The sequence below is a fragment of the Myripristis murdjan genome, chromosome 21, assembly GCF_902150065.1.
Source record: "Myripristis murdjan chromosome 21, fMyrMur1.1, whole genome shotgun sequence".
NCBI lineage: Eukaryota > Metazoa > Chordata > Actinopteri > Holocentriformes > Holocentridae > Myripristis > Myripristis murdjan.
Genome location: NC_044000.1, coordinates 18,373,736 through 18,391,145, shown reverse-complemented (window position 1 = coordinate 18,391,145; position 17,410 = coordinate 18,373,736). Strand labels below are relative to the sequence as shown.

Genomic DNA, 17,410 nt, shown 5'->3' with positions numbered 1-17,410 from the left:
TGTTTTGTTTTGTTAGTTGAGTCTAAACCCTAGGCAATTTTGAACAGTAAACTATCGCAAAAATAGTTTTATGATTAATGCGGCGACTTTTGCAAAAACTTGCCAAACATGAATACAACACAGGTCATGCAAATCCCTGTGTAAGAGTGAAACTGAGACAAAAAGAGGAAGTTGAATGGGTTGACACAGTGATGAAGTCAAATGTGTATTACAACACTCATATGTAAAACAAAGGATCACTGTTTAGCTTTATCCAGAAATTCTCAAAACACAGACTTGGACTGGTGTCAGCTTTATGTTTTGGCCTCAGAAGCGTCACAGACTTCAACAGAATAAAATAAGGAGTTTTTGGCCTGGCCCGTAAACTCATACCTGCCGCTGCTGCAGACTGATGAATGAGCACTTTGATTGAGTCTGATACGCTACAACGAGAGGCTGCAACCCAAACTAGGCTTTCCATCCTGGCCTCACACTCAGTATATGGATCAGGCCCGGCTGCTGTAACTCTATATGAGAAGTGGGGGTGAGGACAAACACAAGTTAAAGGGAGGAGGTGTGTGTGTAGGTGTGTGTGTGTGTCTTTGCAGAGAGCCAGAGTGTTAAATAGCTCTTCTTCACATGCCTGTCACCTTGTAATCAATAATGCTAGAATAACATCTAAAATACAACAGCCATCAGTAACCTGCCACTCATTCATACACATATACACTCACACACACACACACACACACACACACACATGCACACACATGCACACACCCTCAATACACCCTCATCCATAACTGTCTAGTAACTGCACAGACAGCACACCTATGAACATAATTCAGCTCCAGGCTTCCTGACATCATCCATCACCTCAGCCCACCAGAGGGGGTCCATGGCTGGGACACACACGGGGAGAGAACCTGATCCAGTCCAGGCCAAAGACTGGACACACACGCACACACACACACACTTACCTCTGGGTGTGGACAAACACAAACACACATACAGCACAGGTAACCAAGAGGCAGACAAAAGTGTCCTTCTGAGCCTCAGAATTTCACTCTGTTATTTTATGCCATGCTGCATTTCACCTCGCTCTCCGTCTTTATACCGTATAATTAATATGACTCTCTAATCCGCGTTCTTAATTAAATCCTCATACATTTTTCCACTGCTTCCCACCCATTCTCACCAGACTCTTCCCCTCCTCCTGCCTCTCCTGCTATGTGGATTATGTCTGCAGCATGGTGTATAAATAGTGCTGAGTAGGTGGCCTTGTAATGGAAATACTGATATACAGATATCAAAGGCTCGCCCCCTCCCTTCTTTCAAATTCTACACACATTAATCAAGACTTGTGTTTCACAGACGTGTGTGCGCGGCTACGAGTGTGTTGCGCCAGTGTGTGCGTCTGTCTAGGAGTGTGTGTGCATGTCATGGAAGTGGGTGAGAACATATGGCAGCATAGTTTACACTTTCTCACAAGGGCAGGCGCACTAAAAGCTTCAGGTGGGCTCAAAGCTGTGATTTAAACAAATGGCTCGGTCTACTCACAGATCTGCGCTTTCATGCAGTGACTCCACTCTGGTTTAGTCACAAACTAAGTTGTAATGTAAAAAACAAAACAAAACAGAATGCAGGGTAATGCAAAGGTAAAGGTGTATATGATGTATGAGCCTTCTTGTCCATTAGTATCAGTCATGAGAGTCTTAGAGTACATTAGTGCACATTTAGTTTCATCATTCCTCTCCCTCAGTCCTATTCCCATGACCTGGTTCTTCTCAAATTGCACATGGCCCTATCTTGCCGATAGCATGGCTTCCTTTGCTATCAGTATTTTAAAAAAGCTAATCTGGGGTGCAGTTAGAGGGAGCTCTGAGCCAGCCAGCCTCAAGCCAAGGTGAACCGCTGAGCCGCAAGTGTTCCCTGTGTCAGAAACCAGGCCTCTTCCTCCTCCACCAGGATGTTTCTGATACGTGTCCTGTTTAACTGGCTGCTTGAAGGCTCTAGCGTTTGGTGCAAAATCATCGACGTGGGGATGTCAGCATGATTTAGGTCTTAGAGGCAAGAAGAAGAGGTTGGCAGTTTCGGTTCAGGAACAGGTCACTGTGGCAGTAAAAGAGGCCTTCGGCGTTACCTCATATCTCTCACTGTCAGATAGTCAGCAGGGTCCTGATGGAGCTGCCATGGCTGTTTGTGCTGCCTGGAAAAAAAAGTATTCATTTTGAGGAGAAAGAGAGTGTGTCACGACTAGGTCTTCAAATACGAAAACCTCTTATAAGTCTCATGGCTCTTGTAAGAAGGTGCTCAAATTGTGGCAAGCTTCACCTGGTTATTACATCATGGTATGTTTTTAGATTCGGCGGTTTACTGATATTCTACAGGGATATATGTTAAGTCGTACCAGGGACTGATGATTTTTGCTATAAATGTCTTCAGTAGAAGGTTTTGCTTGTAAAAGCGGACCCAAAGAGCCGTGGTGGTGTCCCTGTGCTGGGACACAGTAGTGACTCTCCGCTGGCCCGCAGACCACCAGTGTCCAAGGGGAGGCACAACGCTGCTCTAACATTTCATATGTCACTGTGGACTGTATATTTGTAATGCAGGATGGTGGGTTTCAGTGGAAAATCTGGCAGTTTGCTGCAAAAAATAACAAGTCATTTAGTCTCATATACAGCATTAAAAACTGTTTTTTTTTGTTTTTTTTTTAAACAAATGAAAAAAAAAAAAAATCTGCCAGTGACATGAGATCATGGCTCTTGTTTCCAAAGCTAATTAACCTGTTTCCTGCGTCTTTTGAATAGAGTGCCTTTTTCTCTGCCTTGTGTTTCTTCCTTGGAATTTTTTTCCTGCTGATCCCTGTTTGAAAAAAAAAATGCCCTAGAGACCCTAATATCAGTAATAAGCTTTAAATTGTTTAATCTGATCTAGATTCAATGTGGTGAGATTAAGACACCACATACATTTTTTTGTATCACAAAAAAATGAAATTAATGTATTCCTCATCTTGCTGACCTCCTGGAAGCCCCGATAGGACCCCTGGGAGCCCACTTGTTTAAATCACTGATCTATACATCATGTGTACGGACTCTTCTGTGGTTTGAGGAAGAACCAAGACGAGTCCCACCCTTGCAAACCATGTCTCCTTCCTCGTGATCCTGGCCATGAGTGGATATTTCAAATCCTTGTGGAGGAATTGACATAATCTTATAGGGTGATAGCGATTATAGTCTTAAATTTACCTATAAATCACTCAGGAAGGTCAACTCAGAGCCAGGTCAGGACATAACTATGAAAATGGGTCCCTGATGGCAATGAGCTGGTCTTTGAAAAAAAAAAAAAAAAAAAAAAAAAAAAAAAATCCAACGCAGAACATCGACTTGTTGCCAAGGCAATGACATGAATCTCTCCCTATTTTTCTGGCATAGTTTGGTGATGTTATTCAGGGATGTATCTTATCCTGTGTCTGGGATGAAACTGATACTCCCGTAGGTCACTGCCATAATCATAACAGTCATCCCATTCTTTCATCCTTCCATATACATCTAGTCTTTCACGGCTTGTTGAACATCATGTTCTGCCATTGTCTAACACAAAAGGTTCGACATAGATCCAGGAAAACTGTCAAACACACCCACACAGACTGACACACACATGCAAGCGCACACATATGCACGCATGCATCGTCAGACCTGTCATTATGAAGTCAGGAACTTACAGACAGCTCACAGTGACTCACGCTCTCTGCACGACGCAAGAGGGCAAAACAGTGCCAAGCAGCATATAGCACATACAATTTATAGATAGGCTTTCAGATTCCAGAATTGGCGTGGCTGAACTTTCCCTCACATCCAGAGACAGGGCAGGGACAGAGACAGTAAAAACATTTAGCAGGCCAGGGAAATTCCTGCCAGGGATCCGTGAGTGTCTTAATACCGCAGGAATGCAGCAAGCAACATTTACACGACCGTCTTGACAACTGCAGCCACGAGACGAGACACACCAAATTTGTCTCTGCACTTTATTGATGTTGTTTTCCTTTGCTGTTATCATTTCATTTAACAACCACAGACACATCAGCACATCTTATGTGTTTTGAACTGCATCTAACACACTTACAGCGCACATAAACACAAATTAACCTGATAAAGTGCTGTTAGTTGATAGTGATTGCAGTAATCCAGTCTGGAGGGACCCAATTCAGAATGTGTGTGGTTTCCACTCTCATCAAGGCTCATGTTAACATACAAACAACAACAAGCATAAACATGAATCAGAGGGCAGCCAGCCTATGACTTAGGATATTTGAATGTAATTCATTATGATTCTGTACTGCAATCAGTGCTTTCTTGGGTATGTGGGAGGGATTTATACAGTAGCCTATATACTGCAAACAAATCTTTATCTTTGCAAATAATTTAGTGTCATATTCGATATTAAAATCTTGTTTTTCTTAAAGTTAGTGGAGAATATAATTTTCTTGATGCACATTTTCACAGCATCGTTACCTTTCCTGAAACAAGTGAAACTGCATTGGAAATACTAGTGACATTATCTCATCCTATTAGATTTTTGTGTTGTTGTTAATATGTTCTTAATATGAGACTAAATCAATTGTTAACATATAAACAAGGTATTAAGGAATATGCAACTCCCTCCATTATGATGACAGTGGAGAGTCATTAGTTTTCAAACTAGTTAGCATGCAGCAGAGTGCATACCTCTGCCAATGCTAAGGAATCAGCATCAGGGTTGGACTCTGTCCAACTATTTTGGAGGAGGTAGCAAAGTAATATGCTATATCTCAATATTGCTTTCTGCGGAAAGAAATGTCTTCAGATTATATCAAAGTTTATCATAGGCCTAGAGACATTTTTGTTCACAGCTCAGAATTTACAGTACTATATGCTGGTAAAAATATGATTCTGGCAGTAGCTTTCATTCAGTTTGAAAGGCAACTGAAATGTCACATATCAGTTTTACAAGAGACAAAAACAAATCACAGCAATATTTAGTTTCACCTTGGATTGATAGTGTAACTGTGAGTTGTAAAGAGTTCCCTACAGAAGTGGGTATTTTACTCAGAGGAAATGTGCCCTAATGAGCCAGTTAACAGGCTTCACTCTGCAGCGCTGCACCTTATATAACTCCATGTGGGAACACCCTTGTCACAGCCAAGCAAGTATCAACAGAAAAACAACTTTGATTTGTTGCACTGTTGAACTGCCGGCTGGGTGGATTTCTTCCAAAAACTGCCTGTGTATCTGTGTCTCTGTTTGTTTCTCAGATAGTTTCTGTATCAGTGAATCAAGATTTGTCAAGACATGTGTGGATTTGTGGTTTATTTTGTGATGTACAGCAGCCTATCATGTCTCAGCTCTGTCCACGGATTAGATCAGAAATTCTCCTGGCAGAAGGCTGATTGATCCTTCCTCCTTAATTGTGATTCATATTGTATCTGTTCTAACCCTTTCTCCCGGTGCCTGTGGATGTTTCCTGGTGTGGAGGATAAAACGCTGTGCTCTTTCTCTATTGTACCCCCTCCCCGGTGTATTGTGCTCAGGCTTCAGGAAACCAAACACAACCTGGTCAAACACTCTATTAAATCTTTTGAATCGACTCAACTCTGTTGACTTTTTATATGTAGCCCGTGGACAACACCATAATAACTCTGATATCATTTTTTTTTTTTTAAGATGTCACCAAAATTACACTGGCTTCTACATATAGTAGCCAGGAATTTCCATTTCCAGCCCTCTCAGCTGATGAGCAGAGCAGTATAGTGAAGTCCATTATTAGCTGCTATACATTTTGGCTATCTGCCAGGCCCCTCTGGTAAGCCACTCAGTGCGGTCAGCACCGGCCAAAACTTGAAGCGTTCCCATGCCAAACAAAAACACATCAGCAAAGTCAATATTAGCCTTTTATACTGCCAACCAGCAGGAAGAAAAGCAGTATAAAAGAAGGGAAAATGCCTCACAGCATATCTAAAGGCTGAATGAAAACACTCAGGCAAGTAGGGAACGTTGCCATTATGAAACCTGCGTTTGTGAAGTGCTCTCACAGGTCCAAGTGTCTCCAGGGGGTTGTAACCCATCACACTCCTGCTCTCACTTCCGTCCATTCTCCCTCCGAGGTTAATTGGACAGTGGGACAGCACTTTGTCAGGATGTACGTGTAGGGCTTTGGATTCATTCACAAAGGGCCCCTCTAATGGAACGAGCAATTTCCTCTGATAACAGTGGTGGCATGTTTCACTGACGAGACTCACGCCAGAGGTTGGAGGAGAGCGTACAGTAAATGACTGTGCTTCAGCTGTGCAGTTTGAAACCAAAGGAAAACCCACGCTGAGATGCTTTTGCAATGTTACATGTAATCGATTTGTGATGTTCAGTGGATTCCAAGTTATTTTGTGATGAAGTGCTACAATTTACTGTTCCCGCGTACCCACTTGCCCTCGACCTGCCTCATCTATGTCTACTTCAGCCAGTAAAATAGTGAAAATCTGTCCCAGAATGACTATTGACGGCCTGCTGAGTTACAGGTTCTTTGTGCTGCATCTGGACAGAGAAATAGCAATAGTGGAGTGTTTTTTTTTTTCAGTTCAGAGAAAAAATAGAGGAGGGAGAACAATTCCATGGTTGCAGAGTTTGTAACTGTTCATGTTACAAAAGAGCTCTTGCAGAGCGACTTGAATTTTACACCCGACAGGACCGCAAAGATGCAAGCTGTGGCTGCATTGCATTACGGTTTGTTAAGGCACTGTTGGCCAAGAAATTTGTATCTCTGTCTCTTATGCAATTTTGAACAATGGTGAGTCTTAAAAAGAACTGCTTGCTCTTTGACTCCAAACCCTGAGTTTACCTTTTATTCATATCGCTGGAAAAGGTTCTGCTATTAAACTCCATTGTTACTTCAATGGAAATTTGACATTATGTCATGTCATTTATGATTGAACAGTTCAGTGGTCTGTGTTTGGCACATTGTCAATAGCTTTTTTTATGCTGAGTATCATTATCATTGCTTTTGGAAAGACTTGTTGCTGATGTGTTTTTCACATGAAAATGTTTGACAATTTGAGCTCCACAAGAGAATACCCATCCAGATCCAGAATCCAAATAACACAGAAAGTGGATGGATAGATTGCTTTAGAGGTAAGTGTGAAAATACCTTTTTTTTGTATCTTGAGTGAACTGGTAATTTAAATGCAGGTTCCACTACATGTACATTCAGTCACTCAATCACTCAGTCACTCACTCACTCACTCACTCACTCACTCACTCACTCACTCACTCACTCACTCACTCACTCAGCCAGCAGATGGATAAGGTGTTGTGGATTATAGCAGTGTTTTTTGGGAGGTCTCATTCTCTGTGTGAGAGGTTTAGGACAGTAAACCTACAAACCAGATGCAGCTGCCTGTCCAACATGTGGCTCAGTTAAATTCTCACATTGACGTGAGGCCAGCAGATGTGTAAGACCCCAAGGACAAGAATAAAAATCATATACACTTCAGTCACAGAGGAGTATACAGTTTGTGGATGCATATATTTGCCACAGCGAAACAACTCCATTTTAACAAGTCATTAAGTCTTATACTCAGTGTTCAAATCTTGTTTTTTCTAATCAACTCTAATCAATTTTCTTGAATCAAATGCAATTTATTTGATACTAGTAGGCTGATCTGCCTTATTCTGCCTTGTTTTAACATATTTATAGTCATATTTTATATTTATACCCTGAAATATTCCTAGAACAGGAGAAAACAAGTGGGATTATCTCATCCTACTGGTAAATGTTTTCACCTATTTTAAGAAGAATATGATTTTTTTGCACTAAAAACTAAGCGAGTTGTTAAGATGGAGATTTTTACAGTATGTGGCCGTTGACTGAGCAGTCAGTGGCTTTGGATACAAATGGAGGCGTTGCATCATGGTCATCATCAGTGTGACACCTTCACACTGATGGGTGCAGGATATCTTCAACATGTGTGATATCATTAGCCTGCCCTGTGCATGGCTTATGCTTCATTTGTCAGCTAAACGGAGGCACTGTAAGATCTAATTAGTCCTCTAAAGAGTGTGTGGTGGTTTGTAATCTGTGAATGTGTGTGAGTGCTGCTCTGGGCTAGCTGGCAGCCCATTCACTGCCTGCTCTCCTCCCCAGAGGGCCATACTGGTCAAATCCTGCCAGGAGACCGCTTGACCTCAAGGACAGGAAGAGAGAACGTCATGGAGAGTTAGCCGAGTATGTGTCTGTGTCTGTGTGTGTTTGTGTCTGTGTCTGTTTATGCATGTGTGTGAGTGCATCTGTGTGCAGCCCAGTCACTTGTCTCGCACTGCACTGCAGCTGAAAATCCCTAAATGGCTCTTCACTCAGGCCATGGATTGTTGAGAATTTGTTGACACTGTCAGACTCTCCAGCTCTCTCCACAGTGGGTCTAACAGCTGTTTGAGGCACCAGATGGGGCCGCAATCCACACTCCCACTTGATTGTGTAATAATGATAACATTTCTCCCTTCTTTTGACAACAAATTTATTTTCTCCAAAGGAGAAGAATGCTTTCTGCCAAGGACTTTCCTATACATATTCTTTTGTCTGCAGCTGATATGTTCAAGTCTTGTATTCCCAGTACTATCAGCACATAACATTTCTCAACAGAAGAGCAAAACCTCATGCTTCAGTGATCTACCTGCAGACAGGTACAGACTTGGCTGCTTTTTGAAGTGTTTGGACAGACAAAGCTTTCTTTTTCTCAGATTTCTCTCCAGGTGAACAGGCGCTTCACAAAAGGTTATGGATTTTTCTTCGTAGAGTTTCAAAAAAACATTATCAGGGAAATTATTTAGGGCATGCCTGTAAACACGACTGTGGCTGTAACAACGGTCGTATCTTCGTCACAGGCCAGGGCACAAGAGGTAAAAAGAAGGATTACACCAGCTTGAAGAAAAGGGAATAAATATAGGCTTAGTTTTTGGCTTCAGCTCCCTCTGATAAATGGTTATGAATCTCTCAGCTGTGGTCTGAAGTTGAGATGGATGTTATGAGAACTGGATTTTCCCTTTTTCATAACCGAGCCACTCTGTACTTTGAGAGCACACATTGTGAGAGAAATATGAAATTTTGCCCCACTGTGCTATTCAGCGGTTTCCTTTAATCACAGCCAGAATCGTATCTTAAATCAGAGGTTAATTCAGGTGGATTAAAGTTTTATGAAGTCAGAAGGTGAGTTTCACTCACACAGACCCACTCTGTGCAGTCAGAGACTCCCAGGGATACAGAGGATGTGGGCTGAAGGCATTAAAGCAGAAGTCTTTCCTCAGAATAAATCAGTACTTTAATTCTCTCATAACCTCACACTGTCATTTTGATACATCACCAGTAGCTTGCACTCACCATTTGGGCCTTTTGAAATGACAGATTCCACTCCATAAAGGAGTGAATTATCCCTGGTGGAAGGGTCCATTTCTCCCTGGAGGGGTGTTTTGCAGACCATTACCTTTTGACCAGCTCACTGTGCTACGGTCAGTACTTCTGTTCAAAGGAGCATGCAAACAGTCCATTACAAGATTTGGTCATGCTTTTAGGTTGCTCAGCTGATTTACACAAAGCAAATTAACCTGATGATACAATGGCAGATACATTGGACTTGTGGCAAGAGAGTATACAACCACACAAATATGCTCACAGATCAAAAACTCTGCATCTTAGTTATTTAGTCTCTTTATTCTTGTTTTTCTTAAAACACGTGAAAGAATCTGCCAGCAGGATGAGACAATCCCACTTGTTTCCAATACTAATGAGCTTGTTTCCTGATTCTCTTGAAACAAGAGCCTTTTTCTTGATACTAATGCAATGATCTGCCTTGTTTCAACATATTTATACTTGTTCCTAGAAAAACTGCTACAACAGGTGAAATTGCACTGGAATCAGGTTGGATTTTCTCACCCAACCTGCAGCTTTGTTTTGAGTTTTTTTTTACTTTGCACGTTAACAGGAAAGAACTACTAACAGCCATGAGATCTAACGCTGACTTGACCATGAGTTCTACTGATTTCCCCTCCCTTGTATGCAGTAGCTGATCAGTAACTCTTAACCCCATAAAATAGCTATACAGGATGTGGAGACATTCCTGCAGCACGCGTTTCTAATCATACTTACAGATATCCTGCCACCACATGGTCTCCCAATACTCATCCTTTATGAGAGCATGCACAAACACGCTCCCCATTAACACACACTGGCAGGAAAACAAGCCTGATTGGGACAATCAGTCCAGTGGAGGGAGGTGACCCCCATCACACCCTTCCCTTTCCATTTGTGGACCCCGACCAGGGTGACATAAAGCCCAGGAAGGGAGCGGCTGCTGGGACACATGCTCCTCTCTCCTCCTGACCATCAGAAGGAACGGGTTTATCTCTGTCTGTTTGCTCAGGAGGCTAGAATCAACTACTGGCGGGAAGTAAAAGGAACACTTTGACCAAGATAATACAGCAAGAGTCTGGAGCTGCCAGAAGTTTTTAATAATCGCCCGCTGCACAGGAAGCAGAATAAACAGCGCAGCACTGGCTCCGGTCCTGTTCCTGTCTACCATAGCAGAGGTTAAGGGTCAGAGAAACCTTACTTATTCAAGTGTACACGCTGCTGAATGAATGCAAAATCTTGAGAAACACTTAAAACCCATATAGGAATTCTTTCCTATATGGAGGCAACACACCATTTTCCCTGCAGTTAGGGAAATTTACGATTGGTGGTATTGCCATTTCAGGTTTTTCATTTGGACTGAGCTTGCTATTTATTTGCCAGCTAAGTAAAATGAATAGCCAGTAAATGATGCATTTCAAAAGAGCCTTAAACGAGTTCAAACATGTTTAACGCGCACATGCTGTTAAGCTGTTAATTAGCCACCTGTACCGACTAAATTTAATCCTCCAGGAGTAAAACACAACATGCTGATGACGCCTTTATGCCAACTGATATAAGTGCTGAAATCTTGTGGCAATATTGTAAGACTAAAAAAGAAATACTCATCAACAAAAAAACATACACACCCTGAGAGAAAAATAATACAGATCATTAATCAAGAGGTCCACAACCGGAAGCTTGTTGTAATAAGATGAATATGAAAATTCCTGTGAAGGCACAAGGCAAAGCTTCATAATTTGGGTAGTGGGAGAGCGGAATTGATTAGTCTCCTGCTTTTGTCAGCAGCAGGTCAACATTTTAATATTGTGCTGCTGAAAGGGTGTTTCTCACTTGTCCTCACAGATGACTGGGATCCAGGAACGCATGCAAAGATAAATCCTTCATCAACAAGCTCATTAGGACTGCACAGTGAACTTCATAAGCTGCAAAGGAGCTGAGTGTGCACATACACACGCTCCTGAATCTTGATCATCCAAATTCATTCTGAGAGCCTCTCCAGGAAATTGTGGCAAGATTCACCTTACTTCTGTCTTTTCACTATAAAGCATGGCAGGATGGTATTTTTATGGAGAAATAAGGCACAATACATAATTCTATTCTGGCAATTCCACTGAAACACTCTTACACCACTACTTCCTTTATGTTTTGATTTATTCACACGTCACACAATGATGTTTTTTCACTCTTGAACTGAATTTGTCTTTTTTTGTTTGTTTGTTTGTTTTGTTTTATTTCTTACTTGTTGGAGAAAAAAACTGTGACTTTAACTTGAATACATTCCTGGAAATGACTTTAAACAATTATCTCAGAGAATGTGTCAGGGATAAGTGAAAGAGAATGGCCGGACTGCATCCTGGAAGTGACAGCAAAAAAACAAAGTCACATTCCTGAGCTGTTCCTCCTCAACTAAACCAAAAAAAGGTGCCTTTTATAGGGACATCCAGTAAACAGAGGCCTAAGGTTGACTGAGCCAGTGTGCATGGTGTTACAGCTGTTTACAGTGAGGGCAAAGAATGTGTCTGAGTGTCAGGCTCAACAGGAATGACCCTTTTTAATAAGGACACCCTCATCACTGTGACCCCAGTAGAAATACTTAAATTCACCATTCCCAAATCCTCACTTTGCCCAAGACATTGTGAACCTTCCCTGGGCCCCAAACTGTTAAGATCCATAGTGGTACTCTCTAAAGAGTGGGCACATGGTAGTGTACGGACAGACCAATAAAACTTAGCCTCTCACCCTTTCAGATTCTGTGGTAATGGTCCATAAAATGACTGTCATGACCCAAAGATTTTTTCTTCTACCTTCCTCAGAGACTCTTACTCAAGGCCCCCATTCACTGTGAAGATCACTTACTGTGCCACAACCCGGCACAAGAACAACACATCATCGTGATCTCCTCCGACGCACATCCTGCCACCAGTGTTTCCATCACTGCTGCAGTAATGCAAGGCGCAAGCAAAACTCATAAATGTCAGTTTGTATTTAGCCACCCTTGCTGTATGTGAATGGACCTGAGTGGGCTGAGGCACAAAGTGCCATTTTAATTTTTAAAGCCTGAGTTTGCAGCTTCCTATAAATCAAAATTACTTAGGCGCCCTTCTAAAATCATTCCAACTATTAAATCAAACAGTGTGTGTATCAGAGAGGTGGGAGGTGCAAAATAACCATTACAAAACATTAATCCTGTAATAAAGAGCGACAAAAAATAAAACATTTTAGTAAACTTGTAGCAATGTGTAGCAATATTTTAGCCACACCGTGCAGCAAAAGTTATCATAATTATCATAACATAATTAAACGCCACAAATTATGATGTTCTAACTACAGGCTACTCAATACCTAAGTATAGTAAAATATTGGCCAGCATATAACAGTGACTCTTCAAGGGAAAAAAAAAAAGCTGCCAGGGAGGGGAAGGGAGTTTCAAATTTCAAACACTTCAAACATCAAACTACATGCAAATTAAAACCTTAAGAGGTAAGAGATTAAAGCTCATTTAAACCTTCTTCAGTTCTTCTGCACTCTAAATTCTGCACGTCAAGGACAAACCAATTGAACTGTGCGCCATCTAGTGTCATTCCTTTTTAGCAGCAGTCACACTTTTATTTTGACAGGCGGAAGTGAGGCCTTACCAGTGGCGACTTCGCTTTAAAAGCAAAAGCCTACTATTTATTTTGGGAGTAGGGGTGTTTTTTTGTGTATGAAATTAACATGGAGTAGAACTACATTTTAATTAGGGTTTAATAATTTACCCAAAACAGTCACTGATATATCGAACAGTAGACTACATTTATACTCGGCACATGCATGCAAAGTCAATTTTAATCTATCTGTGAGTCCCAGTTATCGCTAAAGGCTAAACCAATGCCCGTTTTTGGATCCTAGTGGATAAATGAAATGTAGGCCTACACTACTTTACTGGCACACCAGAGAAAGACAGACGGACTAATAGCCTATCATGTTTAAACGTGAAAAGTTTATTGTTACAAGATGGTTTTTCCCCATATTTTACGACACGCGAATACAACGATATAACATGAAACTCTTTAAGTTATAATATCATGAAAAGCCTCTTGCTATAATGTGATAAGTTTAATAACGCGAACGTGTTTTTCTGAGGTGGCAGCACGCTTCCAGAGTATATAAATGATGCGGCAGAAAAAAATGACACTTGTGGAAAAACACCATTTATTTCAATACGCTACATGTATATTTATACCTTAGTTAGAAATATAGATTTTATTTTGAAGGTCACTGGCGGAAGTTTAACGCTACACTTTAGTTAACTTGACGCTCGGGTCCAATTTCGACTTCAGTGCCAGTATGGGACATAGAGGACATAAAAGACTGTCATCAGCTGTGCTGAGGTAGGTCACACACACAGGACCTGTTGCTTGTCTCCTCAGGTGTGTGTGTTGGTGTGTGTGACAGAGTGGGGGTCACAAGTGTTGAAATCACGTGACACAAATACAGGAAATGATCAGGAGTCGCGCCGTGCCGCTGCTGTGCGTGGTCCTGCGGAGTGCATGCAGGCGGCAGAGCAGCAGCAGCAGCATGGCTTACAGCGCCAAGATCGGCCCGTCCATCCTGAGCAGCGACCTGTCCTGCCTGGGCAGCGAGTGTGTGCGGATGATGGAGTGCGGGGCGGACTACCTGCACCTCGACGTGATGGACGGGTGAGTCTGCGACGACGTGCCGCCACTTATAACCCCGCTGCCAACTCGCACTGAGACCAGCTAACATGCTAGCGACTCCAGGTCAGCTAGCAAAAGAGAGCTACAGTTGGTGAGCTAACATCAGGAAGCTAAGCTCGCTCGCCAAAAGTCATAGCGGGACAGGTGTTGTTGATGTCACCTGTTTTATCCGAGGATTTCAAAACTACTTACGCTGTCTCGCAGGAGAAACACTCCTCCTTCCTGCTCGTTTTGACATCTGTGCCGTCTTCCCTGCCACACTTGTGCAAGACATCACCACCGGGTTGTTGAGCTAACTGAGAAAATTTCACCACGAGCTGCGAGTTTAAAATGTCTGTTTTTCATTTTTGTTTGAAGGCATTTTGTCCCCAACATCACATTTGGTCATCCCATGGTAGAGTGCCTCAGGAAGTGTGTAGGCCAAGACCCTTTCTTTGGTGAGAAGAAAACAACACAGTATAAACCTTTTCGTGTCATCTGTTTACGTTGCAGCACATCATGATTTTTTTTCTTAGCTGTATGCAGTGTATTATAGTCATTTGACACTGTGTATGTCATGCAGACATGCACATGATGGTGTCCCGGCCAGAGCAGTGGGTGAAGGCCATGGCTGCAGCAGGAGCCAACCAGTACACCTTCCACTTAGAGGCCACCAGCAACCCTGGAAACCTGATCAAGGAAATTAAAGCGAGTGGCATGAAGGTGAGAAAAGACATACTGCAAACGGTCCAAGGCAGCATTACAGAGAAATCCCTCAAGGGTCAGTTTGAGGGAGAGTGTTAGGATCAGCAGAGACACACTCACATGTCTTACACATTACTGTGTAAACTGAAGATGAAATGCGCTTTGTGTGACTGTTGTAGGTTGGCTTGGCCATAAAGCCTGGTACTACTGTTCAGGAGCTAGCACCGTGGGCTAACCAGATCGACATGGCCCTGGTCATGACGGTGGAGCCTGGCTTTGGAGGACAGAAATTCATGGAGGACATGATGCCCAAGGTAAGGACCAAGCGTACATGTTGCACAAGCTGTTGATTTATTTGGTTTGTCTCATCCTCATAACCTCAGAACTGAGATCCCATTCAAATTCAAATGGTTACATGGTCAGAGAGGCATTTACCACACTGCATGTCAAGTGGCAACAGATATACTTAGAAACTGTGACTCTTTGCCTTGTGTTATGCAGTTTTCAGTGTTTGGTGTTAGGCCTTGAGGCTTTGTTTCCTCATCTGTGTCTGTGACCCAGGTGAGCTGGCTGAGGAGCAAGTTCCCCTCGTTGGACATTGAAGTAGATGGAGGGGTCGGTCCTGACACCATTCACAAGTGTGCCGAAGTAAGGAATACAAACAGGCCCGTCACTCTGATCAAATAACTGCCTAGAGTATTAAAGTGACTTTCTCTGACAGCGTGTCTCTGTCCGTCTAACCAGGCAGGAGCCAACATGATTGTGTCAGGCAGCGCTGTGATCAGCAGCGACGACCCTCGCTCAGTCATCGCTCTTTTGCGCACCGTGGTGGCCGAGGCAATCCAGAAACGCTCCTTAGACCGCTGAGGTGTTTTTTTTTTTTTTTTTTTTTTTTCTCTTGTGGAAGTCCCCTTGGCGAAGCCCCGTACCTGCCTGTTTCAGCATCACACCACAGCAGCCAGCGAGAAACAATGGACATTTCTGTCTCTGTCAGAGGTCAGGGCCGGGGGCTTCTGCTCAGCCTCCTGCTGGTGGCCAAATCCAAATCACTGTGACAGAGTGAAGCTGGGCTGTGGCTCCACACAAGTGTCGGACTTCACCCTGCTCTGCCGCAATCTCTTCTCTGAACTTAGCTCACCATGAGTCCCAGCATGGGAACAGTTACCATTTGAAGATGAGCTGAGGTTACGCTACTATCTGTACACATTCCTGAATATTTTTTGACTCCTACTGTAAGTTTTAATGGATGGATGAATGACTGAATTATGGAAATAAAACAAAAAACCCTGTGTTTATATTTTCTGTTAAGTAAGTAGATTTGTGGTTAAATGCTAAGTCATCATAAGGTTCTTTCCTTGTTGTGTTCTTAGCATAAACACTGTAGCAATTTCCATGAAACTGGGATGTATAGATTAAAAGATACAACTGGAGTTGCAAGAGTGGGGTCTTTGCACTTTGACCCAGACAACAGCTGATGCAACTGAAATGAAGAAAGCAGTGTTTGCAGAGCTGCGAACATTCAGGGTTCACTTTTACCCGTTCAGTGCCAGCTCAGGGTTTGGGTTGATTCTTTTTCATAGTCACTAAATCAACATGAAAAAATAGTTTTAACTATTATTAACAGAAGAAAGTCCAGTGCAGATGAATGCACAACAAATTGTGAAGCTGATGTTTTCCTCTAAGGTTGGCAAATGACCAACACATGATGTGTAACATGTTATACTACTTATCCTGAATGGATGTGATGGCATTATCTTCTGCTTTTCCTTTTACATAAACTAAATACATGAAAAAATTATGCTATGTGTAATGTCAGTTGTTCAGTAAGTACACAATCTATGTGTCATTTTTTTTTTTTCTTTTTTTCAAATTTATTCAGTCAAATTTCCAGCCATCAGCTAAAGTGCATTTGGAAACATGAAAAATCTGTCTGAAATAAAGTCTGAATAAAAGTCTGAATAAATAATGCACAGAAACATACAGTATATCTCCGTGTGAAGTAAGCTTGTGCTGTCATGACTCACCACCATTTCCTTTTTCGTACACTAGATGGCGAATTTGGACAAAAAGAATAACAGTTAAAGGGGACTGATGATTAATGTAAGAATTCACGTTACTCCTGTGTTAGCACACTGTTTGTTTATTTTGTTTTATTTTTTCATAAATCAATTAATTTGAAATTTGCCTCTACAATGAAGCCGTCCATGAGAAACAGTGCTGTAATCTGCAATGCCATGATAAATAGCCTGAACTGCTCCATTGATAATGAGTCTTTCTTTCCCAATAAATTGGGTTTTGCTTGCAATAAAGGCTCAATGAGACATTTTTTTTTTAAACCAGATACTTATTAAAGGGTTGTTAATGGAGAATTGTTGATTTTACATAGAAGGTTTTTGAATTTTGAGAACCAGAATAGCAGTGAAAATAGCAACATAAAAGAGGAGATAAAAGGCTTTTGCAGGTATCTGTCTGTCCACCCATCCATCCATCACTCAATGGTTTTAACTGCAATAATAAAGACCATTGAGGTGGACTTGTAAGAAATGCAAGCTCATGGGGAAGTTTGTTTTCCATAAGTAATATGTATTGAAAGTATTGCATTTGTTTCAGGTTTGTTG

The 17,410-nt window shown here is 42.0% G+C and overlaps 1 protein-coding gene across 2 annotated transcripts; it reads left to right on the top strand.

The window, feature by feature from the left end:
• Positions 1 to 13,674: 13,674 nt before the first annotated feature.
• rpe (ribulose-5-phosphate-3-epimerase) lies at positions 13,675 to 16,591 on the top strand. Of its 2 annotated transcripts, XM_030081524.1 has the most exons (7): positions 13,675 to 13,781; positions 13,888 to 14,090; positions 14,466 to 14,545; positions 14,671 to 14,810; positions 14,972 to 15,106; positions 15,354 to 15,440; positions 15,537 to 15,659. In XM_030081524.1, exons 2-7 carry the CDS (start codon positions 13,891 to 13,893, stop codon positions 15,657 to 15,659), a joined length of 765 nt encoding a protein of 254 aa, XP_029937384.1. In that variant the 5' UTR covers positions 13,675 to 13,781; positions 13,888 to 13,890. The 2 variants fall into 2 exon arrangements, with proteins under 2 accessions (XP_029937384.1, XP_029937385.1); XM_030081525.1 differs by having other exon boundaries at positions 13,758 to 14,090; positions 15,537 to 16,591.
• The last annotated feature ends 819 nt before the right edge of the window (positions 16,592 to 17,410 follow it).

What these genes read in the sequence shown, in the direction of transcription:
- rpe (XM_030081525.1), top strand. Translation starts at nt 13,891, where the DNA reads ATGATCAGGAGTCGCGCCGTGCCGCTGCTGTGCGTGGTCCTGCGGAGT. An exon ending in AGGCCAAGACCCTTTCTTTG is followed by an intron (nt 14,546 to 14,670) that starts GTGAGAAGAAAA and finishes TATGTCATGCAG; the next exon opens with ACATGCACATGATGGTGTCC. An exon ending in TTAAAGCGAGTGGCATGAAG is followed by an intron (nt 14,811 to 14,971) that starts GTGAGAAAAGAC and finishes TGACTGTTGTAG; the next exon opens with GTTGGCTTGGCCATAAAGCC.